The sequence below is a fragment of the Ammospiza nelsoni genome, chromosome Z (assembly GCF_027579445.1).
Source record: "Ammospiza nelsoni isolate bAmmNel1 chromosome Z, bAmmNel1.pri, whole genome shotgun sequence".
Classification (NCBI taxonomy): Eukaryota; Metazoa; Chordata; class Aves; order Passeriformes; family Passerellidae; genus Ammospiza; species Ammospiza nelsoni.
The window spans coordinates 1730437-1750347 of record NC_080669.1 but is presented as its reverse complement, the minus strand read 5'-3'; the positions used below and the strand labels follow the sequence as shown (position 1 = coordinate 1750347).

The window sequence follows — 19911 nt, the reverse complement described above, 5'->3', positions numbered from 1 at the left end:
TGCCCGCGCCCCCGCGCTCTGAGGGCGCGCGGTGCGCGCTTCCGCCCGTGGCAGCGGCCGGAAGGTGATGTGGCGGAGCGCGGCGCGATGGTAAGCGCGGGGCCCGCACGGCCCTGCCGCGCCGGGACCGGGCCCTCCCCGCTCCCCTGCCCCTCCGCCGCCCGGAACGGTCCCCAGCGGCGCCTCTCGGCCCGGGCGGTGCCCACAGAGGTCGCTCACGCCATAAGCCGCGGGCCGCGGGAGCGGAGCCGCCTCAGGGCTTTGGTGGGAGTAGTGCGGGGCGCGTTTGCGTCACGTGTTTGGTGGCAGGAAAAAAGCCTCGTTTTGTGGCTGTGCGGGGCATCAGCAGCTGGTGCGAGGTCGGTCAGGTGCTGTGCGGTTCTCTCACGGCTTCCTGACGTCATTTCTGTGTTGCGTGACGTCACGGTGGTGTTAGGCGACGTCATGCTCAGAGCACTGCGCTGAGCCGCGTCATTGGCTACTTTTCAGGGGTGTCATCAGAGGCCCAGGTCCATTTACTCGTGAAAACTGGATTATATTAAAAACTACATATTATACAGATGCATATATATATGTGTGCATATATGTAAATTATATATATGCATGTGTATATATAAATTATAGATATGTATGTGTATAGAAAAATTGATATGTATGTCTACATATATATTACCTTTTCCCTGTCTTTTTAGAGGTTCATACATTCACAACGTGTTCTAATTTTTAAGAATATAGAAGTATATGAAATATAACTTACCATATAAATATGTATTTTAAAATTTATTTCTAGTTTTATAAATGTGTAAAAGGCAGGTAAGTACATCTGGAATAGAATATCTGGGCCTATGTTTGAATATATTATGTGTATTACCAATATCTGTGGATATAAAGATACTTATTTTTTATGGGTGTATGCAAATATTTAATTGAATATTTTAATAATTATGTGTCATATATTAATAGCATACTTTTTCTATATACCACACACATAAAGACTGTGCTTAGATATATATATAAATATATATATATATATATATATATATATATATAAAATACATGTGTATGAATATATACATTCTTTATCAAGAGGCAAATTGGGGGTTTCATTTTTTTTTTCTTTTCTTGTTTTCTTCCCATTTTTACAGTCTGTGCAGGTAATACAAAATAAGGTTTTGCATTCTGTCAGAGTTAAAGTTAAGCAGTGAAATGCTTTTTCTTAGTCAGGGTTTGTACATTAAATATTTATATATCAATGACATTTGTATGAGCAGGGCAGATACACGAACTTAAAATTAAAAGGAAAACCAAAAGAATTACTGAATTAACATAAATTTTTCCTGTACAAAGTACATGTTTGTCCATAAGTTCAGCACAGAGCTTCTTTTAAGATGGGAATTTTTGGCATTTTTCTAATAATCAGAATGTGGTTTAGGTTGAAAGGACCTTTGAAGATCACCTGGGTTCCCCCTTTCCCATGAGCATGGAGAGATCATCCATCACAGCAGGGTTGCTGTGCAGCTTAATGGAATATTGCTGTATTTCCTGTGCATTTACAGAAAAGATCAATATCACTTGAAGTTCCTTATGGCTCAGTTCAAAAAAGGGTTCCCAGGCTCCAGATCTTGTCACCAGCAGGAAATTGCTGGGAGTTGCTCACCTGAGCATTCCTTGGCAGATCTTTCAGAGTAACCTGCTTCAGTCTGGGGCTCCGAGCACAAAACAAAGGAGGTTTTTTCATTAATGAGAGGCATAAATTATCTCAGGAGATCTAAAACACATGTGCAGAAAGCAAGAGATCTCTAATCAGTGCCATGGAAAGGTGAATATAGAGAATTACAGCAGAACCTCACTCTTTTTTATTGTACTTAAAAGGGTTTGAGGTGATAGAAAAAGGCAAGAGAACTTGGTGGGACATTGGGGTTGCTCAGTGTAATGATTAAATGAAACTAATTATTTAGTATTATATCACTATGACATTTATATTTTATACATTTTCTTACAGATATGTAAGAAACACATAACGGTAACTTAAAAACAAAGCTAATGTTTAAATTTAAGAAGATTGTGGCAAGTGTATGAGATTCTGTCAGGATTATCTTCTCCACTTGTCCCTGTTGCTTACTTTGTGTGAAGCAAGACATTCTTGTAAGGATGGTTTGCTTATGATTTCATGTTGAAAATAAGTTTCTTTCAGCCTTACTGTGATGTTTGAATTTCTTCAAGAGAGCAGCAGCCCTCCAGGACCTTGGGTCCTCCATGATGCCACCTCTGGTGTCAAGGCACTTTAGGGGAAAAAAGGATAATTTTTGAGCTCACATTTGTCTGTGAAAGAGGCAACAACTGCTGTCTGTGTGTCATGAAATGGAAAGATTAGAGCTACATCTCCACTTTATTCTCCTTGTCCAAAGAGTAAGAGCTGCAGTTCTGGAAAGTTAGCAGCACTCTGAATATTCTATATTATTCTGAATATGATTTCCAGAGGACTTTATCCCTTGGAAACTTTTCATCCCATTGTTTTCCAGGATCCCTTACCATGTCCTTCCTGGCTAAGCAGATGAGAACTTGTGCTGGGTGAATGGCCAGCTGCTGCCAAGCAGAAAAAAAAAATTACATATATATATGTATATTTATATATTTATATACATGTAAGCCCTTCACTATTTTAACTTTAATCATCTATGGAATCCAGCAGAAGCTTCTCAGTGGATTCCAAACTTGCTGGGAATGGAAGGGATGCACAGCTCCCTCATTTATTTAGGAGAAGGTGTGTTGTTTGCTGGCTTCCACAAGTCAGTTTGTCCTGACAGCTTTTGGGATTTTGCATCTGGAAGTTCGACAGAAGTTTTCCTGGTGGGCTTGAAAAGTTTTCCACGTGCCTGGTAGGAAGGAGGGAAGAAGCCAAAGGTAATATTAAAACGAGTGAAGAGGTTCTCCCCTCCTGAAGGGTTCTCCCCTCCTTTCCTTCATAGCAGAAATGTGGAGTTACACTCAGAATTTGGTGATGGAGATTATTTTCAAAAAGCGCAGGAAACTTGACAAAAACGGCTTCTTCCCTGTCACCCTCTGGTTGGGGCTGATCCTGGCCCCACATTACTGCACAAAAATTAGTTTGGGAACTTTCCACGAGGACAAACATTTCTGTCATAATCTTTGTTGCTCTCTTAGTGTGGTGTTTATAGAAGGAAAGGGAGTTGCTCATAGAGCCAAATGTAAAAACATTCATTAGTAAATATTATTTCAACCAAGCTGTCGGATATAAACACACCAGAACCCAAGACACTGCTCTGAAAAAGGAGCTTTCAGGAGTCTTCAAGTACTAATTTTTATGTTTGTCTTATTCAAAATTATAAGAATGAATCCATCCTCATTCAGATTTGCTAGCAGCTTTGTATTTATCATGACCTAAAGGTACATAGGTTTAAAAACATCTTCTAGGTTGTATTACAGTCTTAAAGTATCTTTGTATTGTGAATTTATTTCACCTGAAGTGTTTAGTATTGATACTTCTGTCATCTTGGAGGATGAAGTGAAAATACATTGTAAGTGTTTTATTTCTGTGATTATTGAACTGAGGAAATTATTCTGGCAAGGTAAGATGGTCTCTTTTTGGAAGAGCAGGATGCAGTGACTCTGCTTTAAGAGATTTACCCAGAATGATGCTGGTTATGAGAAACCATTTCTTAGCTAAGTGCCATAAGAAAGTGAATGCCACAATTTAATTTTTTGGTTAGACACCACACACATTCACTGTAACAGCTGCAGCTCTGAATATGTTTTTCTGCTAATACGCAGAGCCAGGCGTTCAAACTCAACAAAAGTTTTTGATTTTCAACCTGGTGACTGTGGAAACAAGGTGGGAACAGCTGTGAAAAATACTACCTGTCTTCCAGATGCTAAATACTCAAACCATGCGCCTGAACCTCTGCCAAACAAGAGACTTGCAGAGGTGCTGTGGACCTGCCAGGGCCAAGGGACGTGACAGACTTAGCAGAACTTGTCATTGTTTTTTAACTAAGTATATTTTTTCCTGGTATTTGTTCTTCATGTTTGAAAGAGATGGTTTGACTATGAATGAAAAAAAAAAATTTTGGTAAACAGTATACATAAAGTATTTACAGATCTGTTTTGTAGTTTTGAGGTAAATTAGAGTATATCTTACTTTTTGAGACGTTAGACTTCTTTCTATGGCCATGTTCACATTCCTGTAGCACTTCTGTTCCAAACTCCCGATTTTTACATGCACCTTTTATTATAGTAAGGATGTCACCTGATTCAAAGTGTGCTTTAGTATGACTCTTGCCTCTTCCATTCACACACAGAGGTTTTACTGTTTTTTACAGTTTCAGTACTAAATTTATGGTGAACTAAACAGTGTGATGTGCAACTTCAGACAGGAGAGTTTCTTTAAAAAAAAGGGGCTATTTAAAATACTGCGTTTATCTAATGGGGAAAGACAGAAGAGGAAAAATATCTCTGTAAAATTTAAAACTGTACTGTACAGAGAAGGCCTGGGGGTAAAGGTATTTTAAGATTTTACTGACATATCCACCATTATTCTTTGATTGTTTAGTAAATATGTGGACGTACCCACCTTTGCGCTACAGTGACCCCAGTAAAAGACTTCAGTAGTCACTTTGTTTTTTATGGTAAGATATTTTGGTGAAATGCTGCATCAGCTAGCTGCTTGCAGCAAAAGTTCAGTTTTCAAACTAGATACTGGGGCAAAGAGGGAGGAATTCAAGCAAGTGTGAAATTTCAGCATCATTGCCTGGAGGTGTATTCTCACTGCTGGTCTGTGGATTTGAATTACAGTAAAAATCCTAAATGTGCTAAAGTCAAATGAGCTTTTTATAGGGGAGGGCAGCTGTGTCCATATGTTTAATTAAGTGTTTAATTGCTCAAGGAGATTGGTTTAAATAGATGTATTATTAATCTTCAGTTGACTGGAAAGCATACATGTTAGTTGTACTTGCCATTTAAACTTGACAATGTGCTTCTCCCGAAAATGACTGGGAAAAAAATTCCCTATTTCTCTAATCAAGCCTTAGCTTACATTCCATGAGTGCAAAAATACAACAGACAGAAATCTGAATGAACATTAAATAGAGTACTTAAATTCTTTGGAAACGAAATACTGAGGAGAACATGCTGTAAATCCAAAGTAAAAAGCCATATTTGTGCTGGAACAACTGCATCTGGCTGGTATTGGGATACTTACTAACAGCCCTTGCTTAGTTTTGTTGTGTACTTTTGGCAATAATTGCTTCAAACTTCACTAATTTGCACTTTTAGTAATTTTTTTATGATGCTAATTAGCATGCCTGTTTTACAAATGCTTGTTTTCCATTTGTTTGGATCAGATTGCATTTGGCAGCAGTGGGAAAAGTAATTATTTTTTTAATAGATTGGAAAATAATACAGTTTGATGCATGTTTTAATTAATTTTTAGCAGTTGGTTTGGCCTTCAGGTTGGGAGTAGTACTAGGTGATTTATATCTTATTATTTTTCTCAATATTCTGAAAAATTTGATTTTACTGACAAAATAAGAATTGCAGGGTCTATTGGAAACCGTAGATAATAAGCATTTTCTCTTTCAGCTTTGTAAGGACCTCTTCGTTAAAATTTCATAGCTTGATTTAACTTTTCTGTGATCAAATTTTTATCACCTCTTGCCTAACTAAAGTTTAACTTCAGGATGTATGCTCTTGCTCATATTCCAGTATGAGGAAGGCAGCTGAATGATTGGGTATCCATATTTGATTACAGAAAACATAATTATTCATCAATTTTATTATACTGGGGAGAAAAAAAAAAAAAAACATTGTAGAAAGACTGAATATTCTGAAGCATATTACACAGAGATTGTACTTTCTTTAAAATATTCCAGTTATTTATCTGTGTTTGCCTACATAAATTGGTTGTTATAATAGTAACCACAGGGCAAAGTTTTGCACCTTGCTCGCACTACAATGGTCTTTGCTTTTATAGCACAGATGGATGAAATCATCATGGTCACGCTGCAATCAGAGATAAAATAATCATTTTGTAAATACTTTTTAAGTCTAGGGAAGGTTAAGCTTTGGTTTCAGTGCTAAGTCTGCGGAGATAAACTCAGAGAGCTTTTGTGTTAGGCTTTCTACCAGCCTGAAAGGATAGCAGCATAGGGTTTGTGTTCTCCTCCTGCACGTTTCATTTTCCCTGGAACCACGATACAGGGTGGTTTATTTTAAACAAAAGTCAGTTAGATAAGGGGAAAATCAGCAGGTCCTTCATGACACTGACAGTTTCATCAAAACCTAGGGTGTGATTTATTGCTGTGCTACCCAGGGCTTGCGTCAGTAACTGAGGTGGTTTGTGAGTGTGGTGCTGCCTGCAAGGACAGGGAGCAACAACGTGTCTGAAGCAGAGGATATGGGGCTGAGGGAGTGAGTGAGAACTGCAGAAATGGATAAATTACAGTGTCTTGTCTATGGGTGCTGTCGGTGCAGCAAAGTGCTTGGAATTAGTGCATTTCTTATGGTTATTTGTGCATATTGAGTAAAATACTCCTGTGAAGTGCAAGAACTGTTGCTAACCACAACTCTGAGCTGCTGCTTTTTTTCCTCTTCTTCTGCCCAAGTGTAGTAAATTTAATGCTGAGGGACAGCATTGTCTATGATGAGATTTGCAGGACCTGTGCAGTTGTTGTCATGATTCCCTGTCACAGCCACACAGGTAACTTTTAACTTTCAATCAACACTTCAGTTTATACTCAGATGAGAGTACATTCAGACAACTCTAGCTGTACCACTGGATTTCCAACTACTGTATATTCCCATGAGTATTTATTTTAGTACAAGCCACTGCTGTTAATCCCAACACAATAAAAATTTCAGGAGTACTAATTCTTTATGGTTTATTATATGTAGTTTTTACTGAGATATGTTATGATCAGGAAATAATATTGAGGCTTTTTTTAAAGGCCTGGTTTTGGAAAGGATTTAAAACAGCCTTTGGGCATGTAGGTCTCAAAGCTGAAGTCCACAGTCTTAAATTTCCAAAGACATTGGTAAAAAATTGTCTTTTTCAAGTTCAGGTGAATACAATACCTCATTGGTGCTGCAGGTGATGTGGTGATGCTCCACACAGGAGGGGACATTGGGGGAATGAGACAGAATGGAGCAACTGAGGTGTTCCCACTATGTCAGAAATGCAGATGTAGAAAATTTCAGCGTGTGGAATTAAAGCTTGCACTGTCTAAAACCAGAATAAAATGCCAGTGCTGGTTCTTTTTGGCATTGCAGCATAGGTCTCATGAAGTTAGTTGTCATTTCCCCCTCATGGGGACACAGCCTAAGAGAGAGCACCAGTTTCTCCATGTGCTGAGATCTCTTTGTAGTGGGAGTGAGGCTCACAGGATCTAGGCCAGTCAACACAAGTCAAAAATTGAAATTAATACATTTTCATCAGAGCAACTCAGTCTAAACAAATGAACAGCATCACATCTACATTGTGCAAGTAGCTTGCTATGTGAATGCAGTTTTTTAAAAGGATTCTGAGTGATGTATAATTCTTGCAGCAGCTTTTAATTACGTCAGTTGGAGCAGCCAGATGTAGGTTGCTGCTCTGTGTGAATTCAGCTGGGCTATGAGAATTACTTCAGATGTGGAGAGCGAAGCCGTCTAATTCAGGGATAAATTCTCATTTCCAGAAATTGTAGGCAAATTTTGGAACGCTCACATCTGCCCTTTGAAAGCGGGTGTGCAGATAAACGTGTCATTCAGAGCGCGTTTCCGTGGAAGGGCAGATGCAATTACAGCCACAAATATCTGGGGAAACACGTGAAGACCCCAACAAAGAACAATTATATACAATTATATACTGCCCCAGTTGGCTGGCTGATAGCACATTTCATGAGTATACGTTTACAGCCCCTGCTTTGGAGGAAGCAGTGTGCCCTTGTGCCATTTTGCGGTGCCGGAGCGCGCGGTGCCGCCTCGGGAAGCAGCTGCAGGCATCCATGGGAACGCGGGGCTGTGAGCTGTCAGAGCAGCTGTCTGTCTGTCCCGCAGGACTGATGGAGTTAATCAGTTGATAGGCAGTATCTGGCTGTGCTGAGAGCAGCCGCTCCTGGATCCGGCCCCGCCGCGTTCCTAGACCCGCAGGAGCCACGGGGAATTGAGACTTGCCTGGTTGCTGGAGCTGGCAGAAACTTCTGCTGAGCACAAAGGCTCCAGAGGCTGGGCATGGCAGCGTGTTGTCCTTGGTGAAGGGTCTGTCCATTATTTGTGACCTGATGGGGCACAAGAAGGGGTGGCTGGTTGGGCTGAAATGCTAAATTAAATCTGATTGACAAAAGGCTGTGGTGCAGGAGGAACCCGAGCACAGCCTCGTGGCTGGGACAGGAAGGCTGGCTTTGGGTGTGGGATCGCTGTTCCCTCGTCACAGAAAGGGTGGGTTTCAGGGATGCTGAAATCCCTCCTATACAGGGTGCAGAGTAAGAGCACCTCTAATGATTCTTCTTCACAGAGTGGCCTGTTGGACCCCATTAAGTTAAACTGCTTTAGGTAGCTAACCCTACCTAAAGCATGTGTTCAGACTGGCAGCTCTGTCCGTGTTCTGGAGTCCATATGATCCATGGAGACTTCTAAATAAGATAAAGTATTTTATTCTGTTTTGCTGTTGATTTTGGTGGGTTTTGGTCACCAGGTTTTGATCTCAGTATTGGAGCAATTGTGTGTCTTCCAGTGGTTTTCCTTCTACTAGAACTTGTCATTTTTCTCTCCTAATTTCCATTAGTGCCATACTGAACTAGAATAGCGTGGTTTTCTTTTATAATTCTCATTAGCTAGATAGATTTGACCATCATAGATTCAAAACATTCTAATTTTGTGACATAGGAAGAAAGCACGTGCACACCGACAGAGATGTGCCTCAGGCTGCATGGAAATGAAGGCTCCGATGTGCCCTAAAATGTGCTTGGAGAAGGAAATGCCAATGTATTACCCTTTCCTAAGTGCTAAATATTTACCTTTAATTAAATACCACTGCTCGGCGAGCTGGGTTGAGCAGTACGAACACAGGAGAGAGAAGTTCATCAGAATTCCAGAACAACAAAGAGTGAATTTCTTGCATTTGTCTTGACATTTTTTTGTTTGTTTTTTTTTTTTTTTGAGCTCACACTAAATCAGATTTGCAAATGAGCGTAGCAGCATGAAGGTAAAATAAAGCTTTTTATAATAAGCAGTTGCCTCTTACACCACCTGGTGCTGTTACACTGACCAGAATGTCAGTTGAGACACTTCAGAGAAACCCAAAAACCGTAAAAAAAAAAACAAGAATAAAAGGTTAAAAAAAAAAGTTTATGGGTTGCAGTTTCTGCTTATTAGTGTTATTTCACACTTCAGTAAATTGCCAGATATTGCAGCAGTTTCTCAAGAATTGTCTCTTCTCACTGCCACTAGGCTGATCAGTGTTTGCTGTCAACAACAGAACTTTCTTAAGGCAATTTCATAAATTTCTTCAGAATTTACCAAAGAACTAGCAGTTCTGAAAGTGTATTTACAGTAAAGATGTTTTCAATTTACAATCAGAACGTTGTTTGAAAATAAAATAATCAGTTATCGTAGTTCAGGTGGGCTTAACTTTGTACAAATCTGTTGAATTTGGCCTGTAGCTTTTAAAAAGTGGTATATTAACAAACCTACTGCACATTTTGTGTTAATTTTTTGTCTTGGCTACCGCTGGTTTCCTTGCCACTCAGTCCTCACCTCTATTTTCACTACCACCACCCTATTCCATCGATGGAAAGGTTTTCTGGCTCGTTGTAGGCTTCATTTTTGGTGTTGTCTGAGGGGTCACCTGTTTTTTCCAGAATTTCCACTTCGAGAGGAGTTCCTGCACTGCAGAGATGTAATTCTTTCTTTTTCCCTGATTCTCTTCCACAGTCTGCCATCTTCAACTTCCAGAGTCTGCTGACTGTGATCCTGCTGCTCATATGTACCTGTGCCTACATCAGATCCTTGGCTCCCAGCTTACTGGACAAAAATAAATCCGGGTATGTGGCCTGACCATTCATTTCTAACATCCACAAGCTGTGTGCGTTCAACTGCAGCTTTTCAGCATCTCCTGAGGAGGTCTGTGATTATGCAGATCCTGCTTTGAAAATTTTCTCTCTTTAAAGATAAAAATCTTAATTTTGTACCTCACAACAGAGTGCAATAAGGTATTGGCAAGCACTTAGTTGAAATTTTATTGAAAGAATTTATTGGCTTGCTAACCTTGCTAATACTGTGTTATTAATCTTCTAGATTTGTAGCTCTGTTGTTAGATGCTCATTAGAGATATAGAAATGAGAGACAGAAATAAAACATTCTCCTACGTGTGGCTGTTGCTGCAATGATTTATTTTTGATTCCTAGGATGCGTAAGGAGCCTGCAGAAACTGGCTTTTTGCTTGTTTTCAAGATAGGTGTTTTGCAGATAGAAGTTTGAAACACAGCTTTAGCAATAATCTGTAACTAAAATAAAACTAAAAATACTTCTTAAAATAAGCAACGCAGTCCTCTTGTGTGGTCTGTTCAAATCATGGTTTTGTGTTTCTCTAAGGTGAGGGAATGTCTAGAAGAGTTTTTGAAAACTTCTACAAACCTAACGTTTTGGTTTTTAGTCTTATGGATGCTAGCAGTGATCAGCAGAACTGATTTAAGTGTGGTGGGTTTTGAGTAACCATTGGGCACTTGTGACACAGAAATGTCTGGGGCTGTCCCCAGAACTTCAGTAATGCTGTCACCTCAGGTTAGTGCAAAGAAGATGATATTTGTAGAAGCAGGAGGTAATTCTAGGTGGAAAAACAGACAGGCTTTTGTATAATGAGTGTTTGACTTCTCCACTTTTGCCATTAGGTCATTTCCTGTTAAATAAAATGTTCTTCTTCCCTCAGTGTCTTCCATCACTTTGGCATTTAAATTCAGAAGTGTCCAGTTTTAAATAGTGTTGTGACCAAGAACACCAAACACCTGAGTGTTTGTTTTCTGGAAACCTTCTTTGTAGTTAACCTCTGGGGTTTTATTCATGTTTTTTAATTTTAGCAGTGTAAGGTACCCAAATTACACCAGCTTTTTTTTTTTTTAATTTGGAGTACTATCATGAAAACACTTGTGTCCTTTTATATGAGGCCACAAAATTGTCACTGACATGAGAGGTTTCTTTGGATGGAAGTAAAGATGGAAGAAAGGATGACTTCATGAAGGACAGGGAGTGGGGGGACCAGGGGAGTTTGGGTGTCTGCTGGTGGAAGATAACACAATAGTCAATGAGGTATACACAGTAAGAAGTAAGAATGTTTATTTTACTGATTAAAATTTTAGTGCTGTTCTTGGCAAGGAGTGTTTCCTTTAATCTGGAGCTACTCTGTTTATTCTTGAGGCAAATCTGTCTGGAGTACAATAGAACTCTCTTCATAAAACGTTTCCAAGGGGTGCTGACACTGTGGAGGAGTTGAGCGTTTGATGTGTAGGTTTGTATTTATGTAGATGTAGGACATGCCATTTTGTTTTATATATATATATATATGTATCTGTAGACTACTTTGTACTGAAGAATAAAACCTTGGCCTGGAAGCAATGAAAGTTGTTTCCTGTATGGTAGATGTTTACATGGAGCTCATGTGGTGCTAAAACCCCTTTCTCTCTCTTCTAATGTACTCCATGCTCCAGTGGAAATGTCTGGACATGTGGGATGAAGCAAATTCTAGTGATGTTTCATTTTGCCGCAGAGATGCTGTTACCTCATCATTCCTGCTCCAAATAAAAGGCATAAAAAAGTAGCAATAAAATACCAAAGTGACGGAGAGGAGGAATGTTGATAGTTATTCACTGTATTTCTAAGCGAATGGTAACTTTGCTGGGGATTTAGATCTGTTAATAATAAGTGAAGAAACGTATTTCTGTTGTTTGAGAGATGCTGTTGCACAGTGATGTCACCCATCCTCATAACCCTGTATTTCCTCCCCCTCATTTCTGCCAAAGTGTGTCTTTTCCTACCAAGCCAAACAGAATCTTAAACCTTCATTTTCCCTGAATGTTTCCATGTGCTTAGTCCTGAGCAACAGTGTTAAAGGCTGGGAAAGCAAGTGGAGATTTACTGTTTCATGCTGACTAGAGGAGAATGTGCACCACAATGTAATTCTCTCCTCCCTGCTAACCAGAAGGATGTGTCAGCTCATGTGCAGCAGAGATCCCCTTTGATTTTCCATCAGCGTTGCACTGGGGATGTCTCACACTCCATCCTGCAGTGGCACTGGGCTTCTCCTGGTGAACACATGGCATTTTGCAGCACACACAGCCTTAGCAGTCGTTGTCTCAGGCTCCACCAACTCCTCCTTTGCTTAAGAGGTTCCATTTATTTGGGTTTTTTGTCCTCCAGGTAACCGCATCCACTTTTCACAATGAGTGCTTTTAGCATTTAGCACTGAGAGCCAGGACCTGCACTTTTGGGCTGTGGGTGCCAGAAAGAGCAGGGATCCAAGCCAGATCCACACCTTCACCTGCTTCCAAGCAAGGATGGAGCAGAACACAAAGGGTGAAGAACAAAGGGTGCAGTTACACCAAGGAGCTGCTGCAGGAGGAATTGTTTTGGAGCAGAGTTACTCAAGGCAGCATCACTTCTGTAATAAGCAGGTTTTGATTTGAATAGGTCCTTCTTGTGGACCTGAGATGGGCACTAATGGAAAAACCAGAGGAGCAGTTAGGAGCTCTGCACAGGCTTTTCCTGCAGTGAGAGCTCCCCAGTTCTTCCAGAGGGTGCATTATCAGAAGGTCCAGAATTCAGTCTGCTTCTGCTCAGCAGCAGCTTGTGTGAGCAAACAGAGGTAATGAGCTGTTCCAGTAGCACAAAAGCCTCTTAAGATGTTCTGGTGTCATCATGGGAAGGCTGGTCAGTGCTCATAAATTGTTAATTGCAGTTGTGAAGGACAGCTGGTGAAACCCATCCTCTGTTTTGTAACTGGCACGTCAGAAAAATTTCTGTTTTCACCAAGGGGGCTTTGTAGGGAAATGTGCAGTAGTGGCTTCAAATCCCTGAGAAGATGAAAAAATACCCTTGCTGAGATGGTGAGGCAAATTCAACAGACTTCTAGGCTGCCTGAAATGGTTAATATTCTTTTTCCCATGCAAGATTCTTCAAAAGCATATGGACAGAATGTTAGTGTTTTGTTTCTTTGAGCTCCTGGGGAAGCTTTTGAGAGATGGCAAAATGACAAGCAGGGCTGTGGAAGTTTTCCTGTTGGTTTTGCAGCATGCAATCAGTAAATTGTAATTTTACAGAGAGTGAACAACAGTTCTGGGAACCTGAGGTGCTATCAGTGGATCACTTAAGAATTACACATGAATGCCTTTCTACCTGCACACATCTTCAAAAAGTGCATAAATGTCTTCAGGTTACTTTATTGTATGACCTCTTAGCCTGGAAAAGTGTGGTGCTCTATATGCAGGGATCATTACTTCTGCTTCTGGAGCTGCATAAAAGCAGGAAAAAAAGAGCTGTGGCAGTACAGAAATATAGTCAAACCTAAATATGTATGTGTGTATATGTATTTTGCTTGAGATAAAACTAAAATCTGAAGCACAGATGGAAATGCCTGCTTTCTGAAAATGGAATTGGAATGCTGTTCATGATGAACTGGTCAGCAAGGGGTACATAAGTCAAAAAGCATTTCACTTTGAGTTTGAACACCTCGATCACTTGCTGCCACCCTTGGTCTTCACCTGCCCAGGCCTGAGTCTTTGTCTCAGAAATAGAGTAGGCTGCTAAATGGACAGAGAGATGTGAAGTAAAGCAAGACCATAAAACAGCACATAAAATGGAAGTAGAAATGAAATAAAAGATATGTTGACTGCTCAAGCATGCAGGGGCAAGTGGCCCAAGCCTACCTGTCTGCATTTAGATGTGTTAGAAGTAAGGCGCTCTCAGAGCCCAAAAAAGGGCAAAGACAATCAAACCTTTGTGGGTGTGAGTTCCGAACATTATTTGTGGGCTTGTATTTACTACCTGGGGGATGGCAGCTCTCCACATGCTCCCACAGTGTTCTGTGCCATGTGTGAAGGAAACCTTCCTGCAGACAAGCGTTGAAGGGCTGAAATCTGTCTGCTCACACAGGACACCTCGGTGTTGTTCCCCTTGTCTTCCTCAGACCCTAAAGCAGTCCCTGCTCCTCTGGAGCTGTCAGCAGGAGATCATTTTAGTTACACAGAGAAATTACAGGTTTGTGACATCCCTTTGGGTGTTCCCTGGGTTGAATTCTGCTTTTCTCCGCTGCTGTTTCACTTGTGAGAGGTAAAGTCCTGGGCAAGCAGTACCGCAGAGATATGAGCAAGGTGAACATTGGTAAAGGAATAAGAAAGAACCAGAAGAATTGGGAAGATTTTTTTCTTCACAAAACTTTCTATCTGGGATACTGTATTGTAGATAAATATGGGGTTCTGGTGAAGTCTTTAGATCTGGAACACAGAACAAGTTAAATGGATTTTTTCATGCAAAAAGACCTCTGCTAGACTTACAACTTTGCCACTTCTGTAATTCATACTCTGTACCCTTATGTGCAGGTATCTGCTGTTTTGTGGTGTTCAGGAGGGAACCACATTGACAAATTACTGTCAATTCAGATTATTTTAACATAAAGAGAATCAGTTGACTTGGATGTATTAAACCAAGACCCTAATGAATTTATTTTTATCTTTACAGACTGTTGGGGATATTCTGGAAATGCGCCAGGATTGGTAATTGTTTTTTGGCTTTTTTTCCTTCAAAATCCTTAAGATCAATCCTATTTCTACCACAGTTTATTAGGATTATGTTGCCATGTAGCAATGAAAACCATACACATCCTTTGTCTTCAAAAATGCAAGTTTTTACCTCCATGAAATAAAGGGCAGGATATTGCCTTCTTAGATTAGCATAATGGAAATCCTGCATCTTCTCATGTCAGTTCATATATCCAATGTTACATTTTCAAAAGTCTTTTGCACTTTTTGCCAGGTGAAGCAACCAAGGGTGCATTTATAACATGCAAAGAAGTCAATGATTTCTTATAAACTGCAGTCTGTTTGAAATTGCAATGGACTGTTTAAAAAAACCCAGATATTTACCTTACAGTAATAAAACAACGTGGAGTTCATAATGCATTAAGGTTCTCTTTAAGCATAAATGTGGTTTTCTTCCTTTCCCTTCTTTGCTCAGCTTCTGTGCACTTTTGAGTTACACAAAGCTGTTCGTGTCAAGTGACATCTGCACACAGGCTGATCAGCTCTATCTGATTCTTGACATTTTCCCATAACATTGGTTTTATATTTATTTTAATCCTTATCCTGAATTTATTTTGAGAAGGAAATTGGAATATGCAACAGAAGTTTAGTCTTAACATTAAGGTATATCCACAATTTAGGAAAAAAAAAACCAAACTACTTACCCGTCATCAGTGTTCAAATTGCATTGTTAATTCAGAGCAGAAACTTTGAAATTGTAATTCTAGAGCTTCCTACTTGTCACTGAACCTAAAGAAAGCCTTTATGATTCCCTTTCTGCATTCCCAGGCAGAACATTTTACAGGATGTCAGAAAAGCATTGACACAAAAAACAGGGTTTTGGTGAAGAGTGGTTGTTAAAATGATTGCAGATATTGTCCTATTTAGATAATAGACATTGCAGAACCAATTTCAGTGCTGTAATTGAAAGATACTGGGAAGGTGGCAGCTGTCAGAAATGAATTTTGAGCTATACCAGTGCAAACAAATGTAAAAAACTCAGCTGCATTAGGGTTTGTTCAGAGCTGAAGAGAGCACCTCACCTTACATTGCCATCTTCTTTGTAGTTAAGTGCAAGGATTTTTTTTTTCAGTTAGCTATGTTTCTTTTGCAACTTGAATCTAGAGTGGACCACTTTGACTTTCTTGTAGACTAAGAAAGGGCTTTGGACATGATTCCTTTTATGTGTGTTAGTCACAAAGGCAAGTAGAAAGTGTAGGTTTTAAAAATGAAAATGTCTACTGGCTTCCTTTACATTTCACATCCCTGGTATGTTTAAACAACCTTTTCACATGTACATAAGATCTTAATCACCGGCAAGTGGTTACATATTTACAAAGTTGTGCAAAATAATGTTTAATCCTGCCACATGGTGATTTTTCTTTTAAGAAAATAAAGAGCAGAAAAGCATAACCCATATGAAAATTGTAATACCCTGAACCGTAGGAGTTGGACTTCCTCAAAATTTATTTTAAACAGATGTGAAACTGCAGACATTAATTCGTTCAGTTATTTGAAGTTTAATTAAATATATGCCAGATCATGACAGAATCTTGTAATGTCACTGGACAGTCAATCCTGTGTATGGGAGGTGTCACTGCAAGTATTTTATTTTTCTTTTACTGTGGAAAGTTTGTTCCCTGTGTGTTTAAAGGTCCTGCTGGTAAAGGAAAAGGCTTTTTTTCATAAAAATTGCACCATGCTAGACTTGGGAGCCTTGGTGGTTTTTTCTTTAATGTTTCTCTGAAAACTGTCTCTGATAAGGTGGTTTGTAAAGACAAAAGACCTCACACAGCAAAGGGAAATTGAACTTTGCTTAAACCAAACAGCCCCAGCTCTGTCTTTATACTCCTGGGTGTGTAGAAACAGGGATCTTCTCACTTGAAAGACACATTTCAGTGTTAACACTCCCTGGCAGTTCTGTAGGCTGAATTTTCCAAGCAGAATTCAGTGGAACCATGAAGAATAAAGTTTAAGTGTAAGAACATCTTGCTAATTAATGTAGAAAGTGCTCATGTAAGCATGTACCAGTGTGATTAACATTACTGATGTTCCCCTGGTTGTGTTACAGTTTCCCACCTGAGAAGATTTTTTTTTTTTTTTTCTTGAAAAACAAGAAAAATAGACCTCTGTAAAGTTCTGTCCTGGACCAAATGGGTGGAAATAGATCTCTCATGATTGCCTTTGCCACCAGATAAAAGTATATTAATGTGTATTTCCATCCACAGATAAAAGTATATTAGTGGAGTAAAATTAACTTTCTTTCACAGTTTGGCCTGGGAAACTCTGACACCAATTGAAAGAGTCAGAAAATAGAGGTGTCTGTGCAGCTTCTGTGACAATTTTTATCATGGAAATCTGTGGACCAGACCCTCTCCACATGCTAACAATGTTATGTCTTCTTAAAAAAGTAAAAAAAGGCGTCTGGCTCTGTCTGGGCAGCTGTGAGCTCACAGCTCTGGCTGCTGCCTGACGCCCTGCACAGAAGATTCACACTGCAAGTGGCAGGTACCGGGACCAGGCAGCACCAGCTGCACCTCAGCTGACACACAACAGCAGAACCAGCAAAAATGGGGTGCCTTGGCAACCTTCCACTGCCTGCCCCCTGACTTTGGCACTAGGAGGTAGCAGCAGCATAAAACTGCACCTCAGAAAAGGTGGGTTGTAGTGAGATGGAAGCCTTTACGTGGGCCTGGCACAGAGACCCAGAATCACCCAGTGCCACCCCTGCCGTGGCAGGGACCCCTCCCACTGTCCCAGTGTCCAGCCTGGCCTCGGGCAGTGCCAGGGATGCAGGGGCAGCCCCAGCTGCTCTGGGCACCCTGTGCCAGGGCCTGCCCACCCTGCCAGGGAACAATTCCTCATTGCCAAGATCCCATCCAGCGCTGCCTTCCTTCAGCCTGAGCCCATTCCCCATAGTCCTGTCACTCCCTGCCATGTTTACAAGTCCCTCTCTTAAAGCCAAGAGCCCCAACTCTGTTTTTATGTATCAAACAACGTGTCCTGCATCCGAGTTTCCCCACTGCCCTTGCATTTCTTTGTGAATACACAGCTATACTTCTGCCTGCCTTCCTCCAGCTGGAAAATGTTCAATACTAGTTTGCACGTGCTGTGGCAGAATTACACTGGACTAGAAGCAGGTGTGTCTGTTTAACCTGTTTAACCACGCCTGAATTTCTGTTTGCTCTGGGTTCTCTCCCCTCCTGGCAGGTGAGAGGAAGAGCCCCTACGTGGCCGTGTGCTGTGTGGTGATGGCCTTCAGCATCCTGTTTGTGCAGTAGCAGCTGGAGAGTGTCCCCGGGTAGCCAACAGCAGATCCTGTGTCAAGAAAGGATGGGAAGCCTCAGCAAGTCTCCTCTCACACGATGGATAACCTCTCTCCTGGTGGGCACCCCTGCAGATGGACCAGCATTAGTGATCACAACCCAGATGAGATGTGCTTGTTCAGCCAGGTCAGCACAGACACTCCTGCAGTAATTCATGGAAGGGTGTCTGGTGTGTGTCTGAGCTTCAGGGAAGCTCTTTGTGTTTGTTCCTTTTTAAGCACCATGCAGTTGAAAAGGCTTGCTGTTTCTAATTCTTCAAAATTTCTTGTCCAGTAGACCTGTTGAATGAAACACTGAAATGGTAAATCAGCCACAGCAATAAGACCACCCTTTGAAGAATAAAGAGTGTTTTGACTCTAGGGGATGTTTATCAAAGTATTTTTAGTTCTTGCTGCCTAAATAATTCCTCTTGATTTGTAAGTGATGTCTCCACTCTCATCCTAAAAATATGACCTCTGACCTAAGTAACACTCAGCTATTTGTTTCTAAACTTGTAATTTCTCAAATAAACTCTTAATATTTCTGTTGTTAAGATGTGAAATAAAGGCAGGGACCATAATTGTAGTGATGTGTGATTAGCTGCTGATAAGGCAGAGATGGGGATCTGAGACACCTGGATTGTTCTCTGTAAAAAACCACATGTATTCATTTTTAGAGATTCCAAAATGTTGAGAAAAGGATTGAAAACGCTCTGCTGCTGCTGTTGCATGCATGGAAAGATTTCTCAGTTATCAGAATGAACAGTTAGCTGCAGATAAGGAAGTTGCATGTCATAATACAAAGGTTGAAGCAACTAAATTATGCTCACCAGTAGTCAAGATTAATTACTTTTAATGATACCTCCCATTAGCACATATTTCTTAATTTTGCACACTTTCAGTGATCTAGCGACTTCTTCAATAATGCTTGACAGGTGTGTGTTGTATCAGACACCTGTGTGACTTCATACTGGTTGGATGTGGGAGAGTTGTGTGTTTGCAGTATTTGTGTTCTGGAAAGGCTTGTGATCAGAAGGAACAAAGCTGAACAGTAAAACACACTTAAAGGTATGTTACCTGTTGTCATTCTTGTTTGAAAACCCTATTTTCATCAATCCAAATTATCCTGCAACTAGGCAAAAAAGTGATTTTGAGTTATGACCTTTGTGTTGTCTGCGAATCTAAATCACCATCAGAAGTAGCCATCCAAACTTTTGTATTCTGGGTTCGGGAAAGATAGATTTCTCCAATTTGGGCCAGTAAATGCCGCTGGCAGTGCAGAGCTGTAGGACAGTAACCGTGCTGTGCACACACAGAAGCCTGGACTGGGCAGGGGATGTGGGGAGTGCACAATCTGCTGCTCTGTAACTTTACATGTGGGTGCTGCTCCAAACAGGGCATCAAAGCAACTCGGGTTTGGGTTTCAAAGGAGCTGTTCCTCAAGAGGGGTAAGGGAGATTCCTAAAAAGTCTTGGGTTTTGACTGTTCAAAATATGCAGAGAATCATCTGGAAACTTTTTATGTTGAGCACTTATATTCCAGTTATTACTGCTTTTAATAAATAATGGCATTTTTATGATACTCACACATTTCCTAGTCATCCAAGATGTTCTAATTGCCAGGTGAATTCTTAATAGTCCCTGGGGTTTAGCTGCAGGTAGGAAAGAACCCAATGAAATTTTTTGTTCTGAGTGCCTGAAATTAATAATATGGAGGAACTGTGTTGCAAAAACCTTCTCTGTTAAGGTTTTATCATCCAAGAAACTCAGACAGGCCTCTTCCTGGCTGTTATTTGTTGTTCAGACTTTATTTGTTATATGGCATCTC

General features: G+C 40.5%; 1 protein-coding gene across 1 annotated transcript; it reads left to right on the top strand.

Annotated features, from left to right (window-relative positions):
* TMEM167A (transmembrane protein 167A) lies at positions 1–19155 on the top strand. The gene is made up of 4 exons (XM_059492363.1): positions 1–90; positions 9928–10037; positions 14722–14756; positions 17991–19155. Exons 1-4 carry the CDS (start codon positions 88–90, stop codon positions 18059–18061), a joined length of 219 nt encoding a protein of 72 aa, XP_059348346.1. The 5' UTR covers positions 1–87; the 3' UTR covers positions 18062–19155.
* Positions 19156–19911: the final 756 nt, after the last annotated feature.

What these genes read in the sequence shown, in the direction of transcription:
- TMEM167A (XM_059492363.1), top strand. An exon ending in CTGGACAAAAATAAATCCGG is followed by an intron (nt 10,038 to 14,721) that starts GTATGTGGCCTG and finishes TTATCTTTACAG; the next exon opens with ACTGTTGGGGATATTCTGGA. An exon ending in CTGGAAATGCGCCAGGATTG is followed by an intron (nt 14,757 to 17,990) that starts GTAATTGTTTTT and finishes CCCTCCTGGCAG; the next exon opens with GTGAGAGGAAGAGCCCCTAC.